This window comes from Chiloscyllium plagiosum, chromosome 22, assembly GCF_004010195.1.
Source record: "Chiloscyllium plagiosum isolate BGI_BamShark_2017 chromosome 22, ASM401019v2, whole genome shotgun sequence".
In the NCBI taxonomy this organism is placed as follows: Eukaryota; Metazoa; Chordata; class Chondrichthyes; order Orectolobiformes; family Hemiscylliidae; genus Chiloscyllium; species Chiloscyllium plagiosum.
The window spans coordinates 36,291,461-36,311,475 of record NC_057731.1 but is presented as its reverse complement, the minus strand read 5'-3'; the positions used below and the strand labels follow the sequence as shown (position 1 = coordinate 36,311,475).

The 20,015-nt window shown below is 36.9% G+C and overlaps 1 protein-coding gene across 1 annotated transcript in view; it reads right to left on the bottom strand.

The window, feature by feature from the left end:
- Positions 1–4,627: 4,627 nt before the first annotated feature.
- Positions 4,628–20,015, bottom strand: part of LOC122561211 (actin-binding LIM protein 1-like) — a 16,915-nt gene continuing 1,527 nt past the window's right edge. The window contains exons 2-6 of the mRNA XM_043712799.1: positions 18,750–18,810; positions 16,763–16,770; positions 15,522–15,596; positions 10,292–10,372; positions 4,628–9,470 (exon numbers count right to left, since the gene is read on the bottom strand). Of these exons, the coding sequence (XP_043568734.1) occupies positions 9,357–9,470; positions 10,292–10,372; positions 15,522–15,563 (237 nt within the window). The 5' untranslated portion in view covers positions 15,564–15,596; positions 16,763–16,770; positions 18,750–18,810 and the 3' untranslated portion in view covers positions 4,628–9,356. The remainder of the gene's footprint in view (positions 9,471–10,291; positions 10,373–15,521; positions 15,597–16,762; positions 16,771–18,749; positions 18,811–20,015) is intronic.

Genomic DNA, 20,015 nt, shown 5'->3' with positions numbered 1-20,015 from the left:
CAAGACTTAAAATTAGAAAGTAAGGTTAGAATCCGCGAGTCAGCTGGTTAAACAGAAATATCATTTGTATCATCTTAATAGCTCCTTTCCATTGTTTCCCTTATTATAAGAAAATACACTAAATTGCCAATGTAATAAATCACATATTGACATATTAATTCACTTGTCTATACTATATTGAAAAACAATAAATTCATGTCATAAATGTAATGTACCTGCTGGCTCATCATAACAAAACATACAATTTTTGATTTGTATCAAGGAGGAAAACCTTTTGCACAGAAACGAGAAGGAGTAGGCCATTCAGCCCTTCATTTGCATGTTCTTCCTTCATATTTCATTTTAATTTCTAAGTAATAGCTATCTAGAACTATACTCAAAGTATCAATGTCATAGCCAATCCCTTTTTCAAAGGAGATACTCTTTTGAATGGGAAGACACCTGTACCAAAGAAATAGCAAATTCTTTCCTGAGAAATTTAGAAAAAAAGTGCAAATTTTTCAAAAACCAAATATTTTAATTATAAATTAATGAAAAATTTTCATTCTTTCTGTATCATTCACTCAAGACTTATGAAACCTGTTTCGGGAATTTAAGCATAAACATTGGCGAAGCCAGTCAAGACTTCAAATACCAATCCCTATCTCAAAAAGGAAAGGTCCAATAACTTCAAGATTCTTAATGATAGAAAGAAAATCACAACATTTAAGAATAAAGCACAAAACATTCTTTATTTATTTGTGTTGAATACAATAGTAACACAGACTATAATGGTGTAGAAGGGCAATACGTATGTGCTCCTTGCATTGCAATGATATTGAGTGAAGTAAATCGCCATTATTTATAGAAAAAGAATCAAAGAGAGTGACAATGTGACTTCTCAATTTGTGCATACATGGTAAACTACAGAAAACATGAAACAAAAACTATACAGCTGCAGCTGAAACTATTTGCTTAAAGTTAATAAAGTTGACAAGTTTTGAGGAAATGTAGTTCATGCTGCCCATCATTAGACACAATGCAATATAATAAATCCAATGAATAAAATTGAGTAACAGCTTATTTTTCTGACTTCAGTAAGTCCAAATTAAATTAAGTTTCAATATTATGAGATGATGTTTTATCCTGTCAAATTGTTAACAACTTAGATTTATATTGCGCCCATATGGAAAAGTAATGATGGAGCACTTTCCAAAGATGTGTGAACAGCAAACAGCAAGTGGAGGACGAGGTGAAAGGAAAGAGACACAGGGCATTGTTGAAGACATTTTTTTTGGAGGCCTTTCAAAGTAGCAAAGAGACAACATGATTTAGAAGGAGAACTTCCGATTAACCATAAAGACTAAAGGCTCAGTCTTCACTGGTGGATTGGAGAAAGTTTAAATTTAACATTGAACCAGAGTCAAAGAACCAAAGAGTATGGGCTGTGACATATGGTTGGAAAAGGCTATTCAAACAGAATGATATGGCCAAGTGAATTGAACATGAGGCTGAAGATCCTGAAGTGAACCACGAAAGCTGGGGATAGATTGAATGCTGAATGCGCAAGTCCTTCCTTTTGAAACAGAGAACTGAAATACACGGAAGGCAAAAAAATTGGAAACCACAGGACAAAGTATGATAAAATCCAGAAAGTGGCAAGGGGAGCATTGGCAGTGGACAGATTGAAATATGGTTTAAAGCAGTCAGTAATCTGGAAGTGAGATAGCAGTAGATGGGATATATAGTAGAACTGTCACCTTGGGCTTTGGGTACAGCCGCAAATCATCTTGAGAAAGCAGTTAGTAGGTTGTTTAAGTCCGCATCAGAAACACATAACAGAGATCTGAATGAGGCAGATTCAATTTTCAGCTGTATCTTTAAACTTATCCAGTATATGTTGCTGAATAGATGGTCATGTGGATAATAATATTAAATAAAAAACCCAAAGAACTGCAGCTTGAACAACGTCTCCCAACATGTCCTTACCCCAACCCCACACACCAGGCTTTATCATGATAAAGTCACACAGCATGGAAACAGTCCATGCCGACCATGTCCCCAAACTAAATTAGTCCTCTCTGCCTGCACTTGGCCCATATTACTCTAAACCTAATCATGATTTTATCCAAATGTCTTTGAAATGTTGTAACTGTACCTGCACTGCTACCAATCTTCCTTTCTAATTATTTTATAATCAAGCTGTTCAGGGAAATTATTACATGCCTCTCGATCAGGTGGGACTTGGACCCAAGGCCAGGGCAACACTCTGCCACAAGAGCCTCCACCCTCTGTTATTTTACTCTTGTCTGAAATCAGATCTTTGTAGTTTCTGACCAATATGTAGCAATGACACCTAACCACGTCACTTCAGAAACCCTGACTACAACAACTGTACCACCACACTCTCTGGCAGTTATTCCACAGATGAACTACTTTCTGTATAAAGAAAAATTTGCCCCTCATGTCCTTTTTAAATCTTTCTCCTCTCACCTTAAAAATGTGTCCCCAAGTTTTGATTCTCCCAGGCTATGACAATTCTTTTGTCTGCCCGACTGGTTTTCTCTCTCTTTGGGCTCCATCTCCACGTATTGTTTACTTCGCCACTCTACCCCTCCCAACCCCACCCTCACCCCACCATCAGCATATATATCAACCATTTCCTAGTTACAATCAGGTCTGAAAAAGAGTCACTGGACCTGAAACACTAACTCAGCTTTCTCTCCACAGACGCTGCTAGACCTGCTGAGTTTTTCCAGCAATTTCTGTTTTTGTTGCTGCGGATAGTAACGTTGTTGTAGTCAGGGTTTCTGAAGTGACGTGGTTAGGTGTCATTGATACATATTGGTCAGAAACTACAAAGATCTGATTTCAGACAAGAGTAAAATAACAGAGGGTGGGGGCTCTTGTGGCAGAGTGTTGCCCTGGCCTTGGGTCCAAGTCCCACCTGATCGAGAGGCATGTAATAATTTCCCAGAACAGCTTGATTATAAAATAATTAGAAAGGAAGATTGGTAGCAGTGCAGAATACCAACCATAACCACCAATGGTAATCAGAAATTATAACATGAAGGCAGTGCTCATACCCAAGTTAATGACAGCTTTCTGTGCAGATTAATTGGATGCCATTTACAAACTTGTTTCCAATTTCTATAATATGTTTCTATGGGACTCTTGTGGCATAGGCTACTTTGGAGTCAGAAGACCTCCAGAGATGTGTCATAACATGTCTGAAAAGTTTGATTAAAATGCAGGGATGGGCAATTAGTGAGGTGCAGAAAGCAGGGCAAATGTATTTAATTTTGGAAAGACATAAGTCTGTAAATTTCTTGGATTTAGTTACAGAGGTTAAATGGAGAGGGAGGACTTGAAGTCAGACTTTTGTGGCAGTCAAGTTTTGGCTTTCGCTTTATGTTCCAAGGTCATCCCACAATCTTAAAGCAACTTAACTATAAATGTGGAAATTATGCTACAAGCTAACCATAAAATATATGAATTTTGGTCCACAAACTTGAGAGCGATTGCAGTGAGGCCCAGGGTATCAGACATGGAGACAAAAATATTTAATGGTACATTTACAAAATATTAACATTAATGCAGATGTGGGCCCAAGGAAAGGGAGTGTGAACTAACAGACAGCATGACTGTAGGAGTCAGGGGTGATGTTGTAGTGAATGGAAAGAGATTGTAGTGAAAAGAGGGAAAAGCAGGATAGACAAGATATGAAGAAGTGATCAGGGTTAGCCTCCACATGTTGTAAGTAAAAGGGTGTGCATATGTTTTGTTTTGCAGATGTTTATGTCATGCATACATGAAGGATAAAGTTGAGTGAGGTGTGAGATTAGGAACAGGATAAAGTAGCCAAAAATGAGTCATGCAGTGCAAAGACTGTATACCATACATTACCCAATACAGGGTTCAGGTCACAGCCTGACTATTTCTTGAATTGCATTCTAGAATTACATCAAACTCAAATTGACAACTCTCGTCACAATTAACAAAAAAAAACATTGCATACTTTCCTAAAGTTTTAATACAGACCACAACTGGTTGAGGCTGGTTTTGTCAAAGACAGCAGTTAAAAATAATCATATAGGTAAAACTGAGCATTTAAAAGTGACTTGCAATTGAATTTGGTTTCATTGAAACAACTCATTTTTATATTTGCAAATATATAAGTATAGAAAATATTAACAAAAGCAAATTAGATTGTTCTTATCATCTGTACACATTGTTCTCAACATCAAATATATCAATGCTACAGGCCACTGCTCTTTCACAGAGATAATCATTGAAATTATTGTACCTCTGCACAAAACACTACACAAATTAAGCTAAAGTTCCAGGGTGATAGCTCCAAATTCTCACTGCTCATCATGGAGTCAATTTGCTATTAGTCCACTTATAATAAGTTAAAGTCACTTTTTGTATTCAATATAAATGCATTATCGAATAACTTGAATTAAAAGCAGCATAAATCATGCAATTAGTGGAAGTTTGGTCCAACAATGAATTATCTAAAAGGATTAGATGATAGTGGAAAGATTTAATTTAATTTTGATGTCTCTTCATGAATTGATCACCTCCTCGACTGCATTTCTGGGACAGTTTCAAATGGGAAATACTAAGCAGAGGCTAGAATATCTTCTGAAGAAATGCAGGAGAGGAAAATTGGCTTGGAAATTTATATTATCATACAGCAAAGTAAAGGAACTCTTCACAGAGGTTTGGAAAATGATCAGCTTCCTAATTAACTGAAAAAATAAGTACAAATTGTTTAACTTGGAAAACTTACAATTTAAAGTTTTCATTTTGATAGTTGTTTTAGAATGAAATCAAATATAAGACCAAGGCACTTATTGCTTTCATAAACTTATCTCTCTTGATGCTTTTTCTCTGATAAATGCAATTAAATAACGGTGAATACAACTGTTAATTTATTTGAATATATTACAGTATATCCATTGACTTCAACTAACCTTGTCAAAATAAAGACAAAGGATATTATTGTGGACAAATTATAATTGCTACGTTTTTGTCATTCACACCTTCCCACATTAAGTATGGCACAATGAAATGTAAGGTACTGCTTCTCCTATGTTGTCTCAAACACAGTTTTTGAGCTCTTGACTGGACCAGTTTAAATTTTGCCTTTCCCTAAACTAGCCACCTGTACTTTTGCACACAGTGAGTTAATGGTCTCAGTCACACTGTCATGAGAAGGCACTGGAATGGAGTTCCATAAAGGGAAAATAGAAATGGGAGATGGAGATAGGCTGAATAGAAATATTCCCATGGGTTCTGAGCAGATCGTCAACATGACCTCTTGGCCAGGACAGTGGTGTGATACTGAGAGATCAAGGAAAATAAATCGTATTTATAATAGAAACACACATACATAAATATACACCCTTGACATTTAATGTAATTTTATAAGGCAGAAGTTCATTTGTTAAACAATTCATTTAATGAAACAAAGTTAGTCAGAATGTAATCAGTGTTTACAAGGACAGCCCATCAGTTTCAGCAATATGTATCAACTCCAATGATGCTTGGTGAGAAGTCAGAAATCTCACCCTGAAATCTGACTTTATTACTAATCATTTTCATTTTATTCGGCAATTATCAGGTTGTAGTTTGTTTCTGTTACAGGCATTTAGGTTCACAGCCATGATTATCAACTCATAAAGACTTAAGTGCATTTTTTTTAAGTTGCTTTGACATCTGTCACAGTTTTACACTGCTTGTCTCTCAGCACTGTGGCCCTGGAAGCTTAATCTGTGTAAAACAAATTAGCTCCCATCACTACATATTACACAGGATATTAAAAATGATTCAGTTGTATTCTGAAATTGAAATGAGACTACTGATAGGGTTAGATAAAGGAGAAAATTCATGTGGAACATAAACTCAGACACAGACCAGTTGGGCTCAAGGGTATCTTCCCTTGCTGTAAATTTTATGTAACGTGTTAACTTGTTTTAGGAAAGTGTTTTAAAACTGGAGTTTTAAATATTAAACAGAACATTATGTGAAAATGCCAGTTACAACATCTTATGAGAAAACTAACAAAGTCCAGTTTAACCAAAATGCTCAGTCTGGTGCTTGTAAATTCTTAACTTCTATATTTACTCCATATTGCACAATACATATTAGCTGTTAATTAACTATTACCAAGCAACCATACGGCATGCCTCAGTGACTCTAAACAGAAAGTATTACTCCAACGTTATGCCAAAAATGTCAACATGATTCTTCACATTTTTATTCATACTAGTATGACTAATTTAAAGAACGAAGACAATAAATAAAACACTGACAACTTTGCTTGCTTCATGGCATTCACTGATAGACTAAAAGAAAAGCAACTTTTATAAATCTGACCACATTTCCTACACTTAACTTTTCCAATTGAATCAGAACGCTTCCTGCAGATGTTAAATTCCATCATTATTTTAAAACTTACATACTTCATGATATCTGAATGCTAGCAGTTGCAATTAAAAAGCACAGAGGGGATAAAGCAGAATTGAACATACAATTCTGGAGGCAACTTGCATTAGGTCCATTTTTAAAACTTTGTACTATATCCAAATGAACCAGATAAAACTCTAAATGTAATGACTTCTTGTAAGTTTCCATACAATATCAAGCAGGCAAGTACTTGTTGACTATAAGAATCATATCACTTATCACTAACAAACTCCCATTATCAGAATCACACAGATATGGTTTTCAGTGTTTCATCTGCAACAGATTATGAGGCCTATTTTCCTACGCTTTGTACCCTGCAAAGAAGAGAAAAGCAGAAGAAATAGTGGCAGAGATCTCTGCAACCAAATATCCATCCCCCAATTGCATTGCTTAGGATTTAGTGGATAACATCTGATGACAGGGGAAGCAGTTGAGTGCTTGCCTGAAGATCCTATGCAATTGAGGAAAGAACTATGTAAAGGTATCTAACTTTCATCTATAAATATTGGATTGATGACTGTTTCTAGACACCTGAAGTACAAGTTCAACTTTCCTTTTCTCCCTTTAGATGCAGGGTACTGCTGGGAGTGAGTTATAAATGGCTGATTTGCACCAAGAAATACAGAGAAGACGAAATTCTATCCGGTAGGCCATAGCCTAAGTTTAAGGATCGGCTCAACCTATAGTGGTATGTGACAAAGTGAGACTCCCTGCAGGGGTGAGCCTCACTATCCTTCGTTTTGGAGTCGGTTCAAAGCTTAACACCTAATTTACAACATGCAGGTTAAGCTTTACTGCAAAACTGTCTCCCACACACTAAATATTGATTTCACGTGCACCCTTTGAAACCTTGGGATATAAATTGGGCAGGGATACTAAATGAGCACTGACATTAGGCACCCTATTTTGCCATTAGCTTAATCCTGTTTTCCATAAACTACATGGAACTGAATATCAAGTGGAGTGTAACCCTGCTGTTGATTTGCTGTTATCCAATTTCTATTACTGCTCAAGACAAAGTTATACCCCACAGTATCGAGAAACATTGCAACCAATAGAACAAGACTTCAAATTAGATAAAATGCATAATGTATAAAATATAGAAAATGCATACAAATTCTACAATTGAATACCTGGTGATAAATTAAAATGCAAATGAAATGTTTGGTTGAAGGAACAAAATATTGTTTGGGGTTAGCCATGTGGTGAATTGTCCACTGTTCATTAATTTTAATTGCTTTTTAAAGACATTTTTCTTTTACAAACACAAGATGATATAATTTTCAGGTGCAGTGAGAATTGTTGGATTTACATAATTGAATATTTAATTGTAATATTCAGTGAAAGCATTTAAAAACCAAAAGATAATTCAGTTGTTCTATAAACTGACTGAAAACTCACCATTGCCTCTAAGACAATGAGTGAAATGCTATAAGGGGCTGTTTGTAATCTATTATTCTAATATATTGTTTCAGGGAAATTACTTAATAACTTCAGAATCATGTCAGGAAAGGGAGGCAAAACTAATTTACATGGAAAAAAGCACCCGGTGGGAACACAGATAGGATAAGATGCTTACCTGTTGTATCACTTATCCTATTGTATTCTTCAACATGTTAAAACTTAGTCTAAGGCAGCAACTCCACATGCCTGGTTTCTATTGAACTGAGGCTATAGTTTGTACATATATACATATAATAATGTTCTCTCTATACTGGACCAAATTGCCTATCCATTCAGGTCTAATCCAAATAAGATCTTTGGCAGGCACACTGCAGCATCCTTATAAGACTATATCATACTTTTAAAGATGATGTAACTTTTTTTTATGAAGTGGGAATATATTAGTCTTGAAATTATACAATATAACACTAATGTATTAATTCTGCACTATTTCAATAGTGACAGTAAGCTACGGTAACTGCCTCAATTAAAACAGTGTGCAGAATAATTACATACACCCCAAGCTATAATTTCTAGGCCCTTAACTGCAGATCAGCTGGGAATGATATGAAAACTGGCCCATTTATTCAAAGTACTTAAGCAAATGAAATAGTCATTTTATGACACTTGCAATGTCCCAATGCACAAAATAATAAAGGACTGATGTGGTACTCAGGGAATCGGTGCAAGTGACAATTTATAACATTAAGGCAAGTACAGACACAAGTAATAACGTGATACACAAAATATCTGGGCAATAATATCAACATTTCCTGTTTTGTTTTCAATACAAATGAACGAAGTGACACACTGATGTGAAGTCATTTTATCATTTCTCCATGAACCTGAACTGCTGACTCTGAACAGCATTTCTCTTGTCATTTTTTTCTTGTATATTTCTCTCTGACATGACTATTATGCATAGCAGCTGTACATACATCTTTTCAACAACAGCACACAGTGTAGAAGTTTTCAAGCAATAAAATCCAAAGCATAACTTTGTACAAACCAACTCTAAATTAAAACCCTCACTACTTGTATCCACAAACCCAGGCTTTCACAGTGCAAGGCATAGAACACTGGTTGCTGCAGGTTGCTTAGAGTAGTACGGCTAAATATTTAAATATGTTTCCAAAGCACAGTATTCAAATTATTTATAAAAGAAAATTTGTTATCCAATTCATTACAATAACCAATCTATAATAACTCTAGAAAGGTCAGAGAAAGTTATTGTTTAACAAGAAATGATATTACTGTCATTAATGTTATTAAGGTAATTGAAATAGAATTCTCAGGTGAAAATTATCGCAACTTTTATACGACTATCAATTTCTCTGACCTTGCACTGGTCATCTGCATTAGCATTGGGATTTTGCTAACTTCCATAATGCTTCCCTTACAAAATATTACTTTGCTATTTGGCCTCTGCGGTCACCCATTTCCATCAAGCATTTTGTTGACTAAAAGAGGTGAGCTTTCTTCTTAAGTTCATTCCGCTTCCAAAGTGGTAGCCTGTCAAACTCCTGGATGGCCATATTAAATAGATGGTAAAAAACATCAGGGGCTAGATGACGCTAGAAGAGTAAATGATAAAGGAAAAACATTTGGTTATTAAAGTTTATTTGCAACCATGCTGAAGTTACATTTATTTATCTATGATTAGTTTATTTCGTCCTTTGTTAATATGCACATTCCATAATTTTCTCAAGTCACTGACAAACTGGATGCTATTCCCTTTTTCAACAAAACTTTATCTAGTAAAAGTGCACTTCAGATATTATGTTTCAGTTTTGGTCATCTAGACACATCGAACTGAGGAAATTGTGCAGAGTTTCACAGTTAATCTACAGTGTCAGTAGACCGAGATAAAGAGTTGGGAAATGAGGCAGGTGAGCAAGAACAAGTTATTAGGTGGAGCAGAAGTTAAATCCAGAATTTTACTTTCAGTTAAATCACAAGTGCCAGAACAAAGCCAGCATTGATACCAGAAAATATATTTCAAATAACGAACAAATCATAACAGCAAACCACTGCCTTATTTTAAAAGAAACCAAAATGCTATGTGTGGGTGTTGCAGATTTCTGTGCAAGCATTGTCGGATGAAAAGAACAGTTTCCTTCATATCCTGTTATCTTTGTGATACAGAATATTGAACCTGATGCTTTGCCCTGAAATGAAACTCCTATGTGCTGAACTGAAGACATCAAACCACATGAACTACATCATCCTGAAACACTTTCTTAAAAGGCTCTAGTGACACAAGATTTTTTCCTCCAAGTGATCACACATTTGAAAATCAGAGCATTACAAGCCAGTTTATTAGATTTGGTACAAGTGCCCATTCCAATTCCCAAACAGCAACATTCATTCCCAATTCTTCATGCCATGATCTCACCTCCAGTCTTGTTCTGTCTACATCTCTTGGTAATTTGCTGCGTCCCCTGTTAGTCACTGCAAGTACTTGGTAAGGGTAAATCTACATAATAGAAGAAAAATTATATTGGTAAGGGAAATTCAATTTGATTACTTATCTTCATTAAGTTTTTCAAATATGCATCCTTTTAGAGCTTCTCATTCTAATCTATAGAATATGACTTGATATGATCCTGGTAGAAATCAATAACTTCTGAAAGATATTAAAATTTCCAGACGCTGACAGAAATGATCCATTAAAATATTTTGTCGGAACCAACAAACTAAAACAACACTATTCTAAACACTATTCAGAAATGTATAATCTCAACCACAGAAAAGGTCTCTATTTAACTTTCAAAATAACAAAAAATATCCCTTGGAGGCTATGTCTCTTAAAAGGACACTTCATTCTCCAGAAACCAGTATAAAATGGTGACCTTTCTTTTTAAGTTCATTCTATTTCCAACATGGTAGCCCGTCAAAAAATCCTATCTCCAGAGTGCTTACAAGAATTAACAGTAGGCATAGACTTTACCAAACCTTGAATTTGCTTTATCATTCGATAAGATCAAAGTTGACATGATTGTGGTCAAAGTTTCAAGCTGCCACCTCATAGCACTTGCTTTCTTTCTTTTCCTTTCCCAGCTGGATACTTCTAATCCCAGAACTGACTTTCACAGTGAGGGATAAATTGGTGATTCTCCCCTCTAGCCAAAGTAGGTGAATGTCCCAATCTCGATTGGTACCTCATGAACTTGATCTCTTCAAACCGAATGTGCACAGCCACCACTTTTTGGATGGTGACTAACAGAGCCAGGACTAACTGCCTTCACCTTGCTGCCATCTCTCTTTGTTTCCCATGTTCTTGCAGACTGTCCTGTTTTTACATTCATAGCTATTTTAAGATAACCTGAAAACTCAGTTTACAATTATTTCCTTTATTCTGTTTCACTCTTAAAAGGCAACCTCCATGGCAACAGGAATCACATGGGATCTGCATCCAGTTAGAAAGACTAATCAGTTATTGTGTGAATCCCACAACTCCATTCTATTTTGGAATTAAATATGCAGTTTAGCAAGTGTAGTCATTAAAAATCTGACGTTCCTAGCACCTCCCTGTGTCTTGGAGATTTACAGTCTATTCACTAACAACACAGTTATAGGATCCTCCTTTAACAACTGTATTGTACCTGTTATGGACCAGACCAAACTCCCTCAAAATATATTAAGAGGACAGTTTAGACCCTATCATGTTCTTATTTTAAAGGTGTTGCATTCCAGATGCAGTTCAATTGGTCAAACTACTCAACTTTAAGCAAAACACATTTATCTCTCCACCCTGGAGGGCTCCCTGCCTTCAGTCCTGATGAAGGGCTTTTGCCCGAAACATTGATTTTCCTGCTCCTCAGATGCTGCCTGACTGGCTGTGCTTTCCCAGCACCACTCTAATCTAAACTCTAATTTCCAGCATCTGCAGTCCTCATGTTTGCCCTTTAAGCGAAACACACTATATCTTTACACTACAGTTAAACTACAGACAAAATAAAAATAAAATGAAAGAATCAGCTTAACTGTAACTCTACCAAAATGCTTAATATAGTATATACTAATTAATAATATATACTAATTAACTGTTCCAATTAGTAACATCTCATAAACATGTCAGTAAAATAGATTGTCTCATATGTAATTCTAGCAGCAGGAAGAGAACCCCAGCTTTTGGAGAGGAATAAAAGGTTCTACAGCCAGCTTCATGACCCCAGCAACTGCTGAAAGCTAAATCCAAAAACTCTGGTTCTGCGGGAGCTTGATCCCACCCATTCAGGCAACTTCTATTGTTCTAAACTCTAAAAACACCTGAAAGCCTCACCAGCTGTTTACACTATTGGCTTTGAGCAGACTGCATGATACCTCTGTTTCAACCTTTCTTCATGAAAAAAAGAAGAAAATACACCTCTTACAGCCATAGTATTATCACATACAACTCAAGGCTGTTGTTGGGCAGAATTCAAACAGTTAATGTGATCCCTTTCATTTCTGCATTTTACTATCAATTAAAAATACAGTCCCAAAGCATGACAATTATGCAAACTTCATATCATAACTACTCTCTAACGATTGCTTAAGTGATAAGTGGGCAGCCCAACACAGTGTAAAAAATAAGGTTGGAGCATTTGTAACTATCTTCAGCTAGAAGTGTCATGTAGATGATCCATCTCGACCTTCACTAGATATCCTCAGATTGTCAGTCTTCTGCCAATTCATTTCACTCCATGTGTTACCATGAAACAGTTAGAGGCACTGGATATAGCAAAGACTATGGGCTCCAATAACATTACAGCAATAGTACCAAAGACTGGCCAAGCTTCTCCAGTACAGTTACAACACAGACATTAATGTCCTGTACACAAAAAGTAGAACAAATTCAACTGGGCCAATGACCACCCCATCAGTCTGATCTCAATCATCAATAAAGTGATGGAAGGTATCATTAACAGTGTTATCAAGCAGCACTTGATAATAAACAAAATCAGAAATTGCTGGAAAAACTCAGCAGGTCTGGCAGTATCTGTGGAGAGAAAGCAGAGCTAACGTTTTGGATCCAGTGACCCTTCTTTTTGGCTTACTTATAAAAACTTGCTCACTGATGCCCAGTTTGGATTCCACCAGGGCCACTCAGCTCCCGATCCCATTACAGAGCTGAATATCAAAGGTGAGAGTAATTGCCCTTGACTCCAAGGGCATTTGACTGAGTGTGGCATCAAAGAACCCTAACAAAAGTAGAGTCAGTGAGATTCAAGGAGAAAACTCTCCACTGATTAGAGTTGTACCTAGCACAAAGGAAGATGGCTGTTGTTGCTAATCATCTTAGCTCCAGGATATCACTCCAGGATATCACTGCAGGAGTTCCTCAGTGTACTGTCCTAGCCCCAACTATCTTCAGTTGCTTCATCAACAACCTTCCATTCTTCCTAAGGTCATTTTGGAGATGTTCATCGAAGACTACACAGCACTACCGGTGACTTCAGATACTGAAGCAGACCATGTCCAAATGCAGCAAAACCTGGACAATATCCTTTTGCTGACAAGTAGCAAGTAACGTTCATGCCACACTAATGTCAGATAATGACTATCCCCATCAGAAGAGAAACTAACTATCCATCACCCTTTGACATTCAATGGCCTAACCATCACTGAATCAACATCCTGGGAGTTACTATTGATCAGAAACTTAAATGTACTAGCTATCTAATACAGTGGCTATAAAGACAGGCTAAAGAATAGATATCCTGTAGTAGGTAATCCATCTCCTGACTCGCCAAACCCTGCCCAGCATTTACGAAGCATAAGTCAGGAGTGTGATGGAATACTGTCCACATGCCTGGATCAGGGCAGTTCCAACTATACCCAAGAAGCTTGACATCATCTGTGACAAAGTAATCCACTTGAATGACATCATATAGCCAAATATTCACATATTCCACCACCAATACTCACTAGCAGTAGTGTGCACCATCTGTAAGAAGCACTGTAGAAATTCTCCACAGATCCTGAGACAGCATCTTCCAAACCCACAACCGCTACCATCTAGAAGGACAATCGCAGCAGATACATCGGAACAAAATGATCTGCAAGTTTCACCTCTAACCACTCACCATCCTGACTTGGAATTATATTGCCATTCCTTCAGTGTCACTGGTCAAATTCTGCAACTCACTCCCAAACAGCATTGTGGGGATACCAACACCAACACCAAATGGACTTCAGCAGTTTAAAAAGGCAGCTCACCTTTTCCAGGGCAACTATGGGCAATGTTGGCCTGGACAGGAATACTAATACCGCATGTATGAACATTAAAAAAAAGGAAGTCCTATCAAAAAAAAAGCATTCTTAATGTTTTAACAATGAACTCACTACATCAAGTATTTTTACCAGTCCCTTCTTTTTTGACTCATGTCACCAATGTGAAATCCCCATCAACACTCTTATACAGCCAACCAGAGTCAGCAGTTCTTTATTGGTGACAGTGCTCGTGGGAAAGCAGTAGTTGCTGCCAGTACTGCACCCACCAGAGGCCAAAGTTCACGAGTCACCCAGCCACAAGTTAGGTGCCTTGATGTGGTGGGTCACTGGTCAGGGAGTCTGCTCCCATTAAGCAATCTTTGCAATGCAGAGTCCCTCAATAAGTGCCTTTGAGCAAAGGATCCTGACTAGGCTTACTTCTTGGCTTCTCACTTGGCAAATCCCCATTTAGGGCCTCAACTGGAGGTGGGCCTGGACCTTCCTGCTGTAGATTTAGTCAGGGTAGAGTTAGGAAGAAAGCAGTGACTCCACCTTCTACACTTACACCTGTTTAAATGCACCCACCTACAAATTTGACACATAGGAAGATGTTAAATTCCACTCAGGTTCTCAACTACATACCTAATCATAGGAGGCTGACAAAGTTAGCTGTATATTAATGAGATTCTGCAATAAAATGGAAACAGAAAATTTTGGAAAGACTCAACAAGTCTGCAGGCCTCCATGAAGAGAGAAATAAAATTAATGTTTTGTTTCAAGTATAATTCTTATTCATTCATATTCAACTCAAAACATCAACTTTATTTCTCTCCCTATAGCATGCCTGGCTGAGTGTTTCCAATATTTTCTGTTTTAATTTTAGCATCTGCCATATTTTGTTTTTATTTAAATGAAATGCAAGTCTTGACTTGGGATCTACATTAATAGGAGATTAGCATAGTGTTTACTCAGTTATCAGGGTCATTTCTACCAAATGTTTTGTCTATTTAATTACTTTCAAATATATTTTACATGTCTATTTTCAACAGGTTTTCTCTCCGTGCAAACCTATTTACGAAAGGGAATTAAAAACAAATGATCATTTCTAAAAGTGATGCACAAATCGAGCGTAATAGTGAAATAATGCACTGAAACAATAGGAGGATGTGGGCTAACTGGCCGTGTAGTTTTAAGTTTATAATCTTGCCTATGATTTCGGAGAGGTTATCTGTTGGGACTACACCCTTTCTCCACAGGAAGAACTTGAAACTTTTGTACACCTAACAGAACTGATAATCGGGAAGTACGCCAATTAGTTTAGGAAATACAGTTGATTTTTTTTTGCTTACTTTAGTTATTCTTATCATATGCAGTAAACTTTTTTTAAAAAATTATCGGTACAATTTCACTGATTTTTGTAGACTTGCCTTTGGCTCCAGCATGTTAGGCATTGAAACTCCCCTGTCCATCCTTGTTCCTTGAACAGTTCCATCCTGTGTAGGCTGTAAAAGGTAGAGAGAGAAATAATGACTGTGTGTCAATGACAGTCACTAAACTTCAGAGAACTAAAATGCATTTGCTGTAAGCTAGCTTGTTCTAAGTGTAAAACAAATATAGATAATAGTATTTTTCCTCAAAGAAAAACTAACCCACAAATGATTCTATACAATCCACAGTCTTTTACAACAGGCACAGTGTTGCAAGATCAACTAATGCTTTGTTGTATTTATGAATTAAAAGTACTATCAGAATTAATATGATTGAAATGCAGCATTATAGTGAATTTAAGTTATTTTACAATGCGCTGCAATAGCAGTACGAACAATGCAATTGAAATACCTTTGGTTTTACCACCAAATCTCTATTATGATTTCTGCTAATGTCAAAAAGAAAATCTAACTTCAAAGGTATAAAATTCTTTCAGGGTCAAAATGTGATTTATTTTTGAAATGCTCAGGTAAACTCAATTGGCTTGGTGAGTTTAATTTGCATGATTCCAATTTCTCAATCAAATAATCTAACTTTCCAAACCATAGCTCATTTGAGTACTATATATGGAAATATTACATGGAGTCAACTGGAGAGGAAGTTGACCTACTGTTTCAGCATATTTTCCAAGAGGAACAAAATATAAACAAAATTATGGGCTAAAATCTAAAGTTAAAGGATAAAATGAAACCTTCATGATGTGCATTTTTAAATATACTTGAATAACTGTATGCATATTTGGATTTGCAGTTTGTGGAAGAACCAAAAGTTGGAATGATATTCTCAAGCTTTATCCTTATCCTGGCCTAGTTTCCTTGAAGCAGACGTTGTGTACAATTATTCATATAAAACATTTAAAAGTCAAAGTAGTTCTATATTTTGACATTACAGTTAACACTACTTAGTGCATTCTGTACACATTATTCATTGCTTCTTCTCATCTATAACTAAATGGTCCTATTGAATATAAAAATTCTTAGATTTTATTTCAAAGTAATTAGGCTAAGAATCACTACAAAATATTCTTGACTGGCGTCTGGATTACTTGAAGTCAGTTATTACATGAGTTTATGCATCTCCTCAGCATGCACAAAAAAGTGTAGGTACTATGGTTTAAAAAGTAAGCTTTTCCTTTTTACGCTTAATGTATTTTTTGACCTTCTTAATGGCATCAACATACCAGCGTTTCTGAAAAAGAAAAAAAAGAAAAGCTATTACTTTGGTGCTCAGCACCTTTGTATATGTTATTACGTTTTCTTTAATTATTGAAAATTTATATACCAATGCATTTTGAGTCCATTATACTAACTCAGTTCTGCTAACCAGGTTCTACTTGTCTCTATGTGTGACTTCATCTATAGTAGGATGGGTGGTAGACACTAATCACTATTAATACTGCCCATTACTAACCTCCAGAGATACAGAAGCCACACCAGCTTAGTAATACATACTTCTGCCAGGCAATCATTCAATCCTAAAGATTCTAAATTGCATAAAGTTCAAAGGCAGTTCTGACACATGGGCCATCTGGTTCAGACAGAAGTACTCCACCTCTACTCAGCTGTTATCCCTGCCTATGTCTGAATCATTTTGATAAAACTCTTATCTCTTCTACTTCAAGAGAAATGTTTTTCTACATTATAAAATTGGATCAGACATGTAGTTATATCAATGTATTAATTTGCAGTGTGGTAAGAAAGATTAAGACTTATTTGTTTATTTTTAAGGTCATAATTGGTTCTAAAATAAAATTGTCTTTATTGACTGATAAGGCCCTTAACCATGCTTGATGTCACGTCAGTTTTCCAATGTTAACCTTTGACTCCTTTGCCACTGAGGTCTTCACTCAGGATTGGCTAATGAATTCACATGAAATTTCACTCATTATTGCTTACTGCAGATATCAACCCATTGTAAATAAACAGTTTAATACCTTTATTAAAATAACAAAGAAATGAATTAAGCACCCTGACTTTCACAGAACTCTTTCAATTATTGATGTGTGTGTCCAGGTACTATGTACTAGTGAGCTATTTGGCTATGAGTTAATCACAGTCAATCCAGTTCTCATCAGACATTGAACAAACGTGCAAGTTCCAACAGCACTCACTGAATAAAGATCAAGGAGAGTAATCCGGACTGATTTTATTTTCCTTTGTCATCGATCTAGCTGAGAATTCTGTCATTTCAATTTCCCGCAACACTGAACAGTGGCCACCATCTGTTCTGCTTCCAACTGCTAGGTGGCAGTGCCAAGCTATTTTAGTAAAAGGAAACTCAGACATGCAGCTACAGCCTCTAACACTTGCTTCAGCAATAATATAGCATATAATGCTAACTATTAAAAAGATTACTCTTCCCTATACTTTGCTAGCAACACAATTTAAAAAGGGAGTGTTATTAAAATAGGCTGGGCATAAATTAAAATCCAGAAGCTGTGGTCTAAGCATAGTATTTGATGTCAGTGAGAAGCAGGAATGATAATTAAAAATCATTTCTTTCAGAAAACGAAATAAGATTTCCATTAGAACAATGTGAGGCACAACATGCTGTTGAATGGCAGGTCTTTGATATCTGGGGCAGTGCCAAGTACTTTCTTGAAAGTTTGGAGGGAAGACAGGAAGATGTTGTTTTTTAACTAAATATGGATGCCACATGCTAAATTCTGGTACCGAGTTGCCTGGGATGTTGATAAAACATAGAACAGGAAATGACTATTCACTCCACCAAGTCCACTTCCAAGTAGCACTGTAGGATCACTGGGTTACAAGGAGTAGGGATAGGGATAGCAATGCAACCATTTAGTGTGGCACTAGAAAAGCTCAACAGGTCAGGCAATATCCAGGGAGCAGGAGAATTGACATTTCAGGCATAAGCCCTTCATCAGGAATTTATGCCCAAAACGCTGACTCTCCTGCTCGTCAGATGCTGCCTGACTGTTGTGCTTTTTCCAGTACTACACTTATTGACTCTGACTCTCCAGCACCTGCAGTCCTCACTTTCTCTCATCCACTTACTGTGGGCAACTTATGTTCAGTGTGATTTAACAGAATTCCTACAGATACTTGGAGTAAGGGTAAACTATAACACCTGGACTATTTTCTGGAAGAGAAGTTTAAACACATGTATAAACTGAGCAGAAATATTCATCTGAAAGGCATACCTACCTCTGACAGCTTCTCCTACGTCACTGTAACTGTCGTATTGTGTGAAATCTGTGGATTGTGGCTACCAGGACAAAGGAAAGCAGAATCAAAGTCTTAACAAATAATTGTATTCTGCCAGTTATTATAGCTTGATTACAACATCATCATGCTTTACTATAAAGACATACAAAGAATGCAGAGAAAGCAGTCAGACTTAACCAATTCCTTTTATTCCTTTTGACTGACTGCATTTGCAATTGGGAAGTAAAAGATAGCAACAGACACCATTGTGGAGCATGAGATCTCAACATTCATTCTTGTGTGGTATTTTTGTGAAAATACTTTGGAACATGATTGGAAACACTGGAACTATGGAAATAGGGAGAGGAGAAGGATTAGCTAGACCAATCAGCTAATGAACCATGTACATGCATTATTAGGAAGTTTCAACAGAGTACTTAATAGCAAAGCACAAGCAACACGCAACCCCACTCTGACTGGAAGGAATGACAAGGCTGGAGGACCTTGGTGTATGAGTCAATATTCTCTGATGAAGTCAGATTATGGCTCACAAATGTTCAAAAACCTACAACTGGGTTAAGACCTGCTGCGTCTGATAAATGTATGCCAGAATTTCAAAACCAGTGAAAGAGAAAGATTGCAATGTTTTGCACTAAACAGTAGCAGATGCTTGTTAAATAAATGTACTAGGCAAGCACATTTACACTACATGTTGTGAAGATCACTTCCTACTCGAGATCAGGCTCATGCTAAAACACTTTCTCCAGAATCAACCTTTGATGAGTCAGTAATTTATTTTGGATGGCTGCTAAATCAAACATATATCAAGTACACTCTTACCAGCTTCATGTACGAGCTCATCACGGACATTCACTATAAACCAACCGACTCCCACAGCTACCTAGATTACACATCCTCCCACCCTGCCCCCTGTAAAAACACCATCCCATATTCCCAATTCCTTCGCCTCCACCGCATCTGCTCCCAGGAGGACCAATTCCAATACTGAACAACCTAGATGGCCTCCTTCTTCAAAGACCGTAATTTCCCCTCAGACATGGTTGACGATGCTCTCCACCGCATCTTCCCGCTCCTCCGCCCTTGAACCCCGCCCCGCCAATCGCCACCAGGACAGAACCCCATTAGTCCTCACCTACCACCCCACCAACCTCCAGATACATCGTATCATCCTTCGTCATTTCCGCCACCTCCAAACAGACCCCACCACCAAGGATATATTTCCCTCCCCTCCCCTATCAGCGTTCC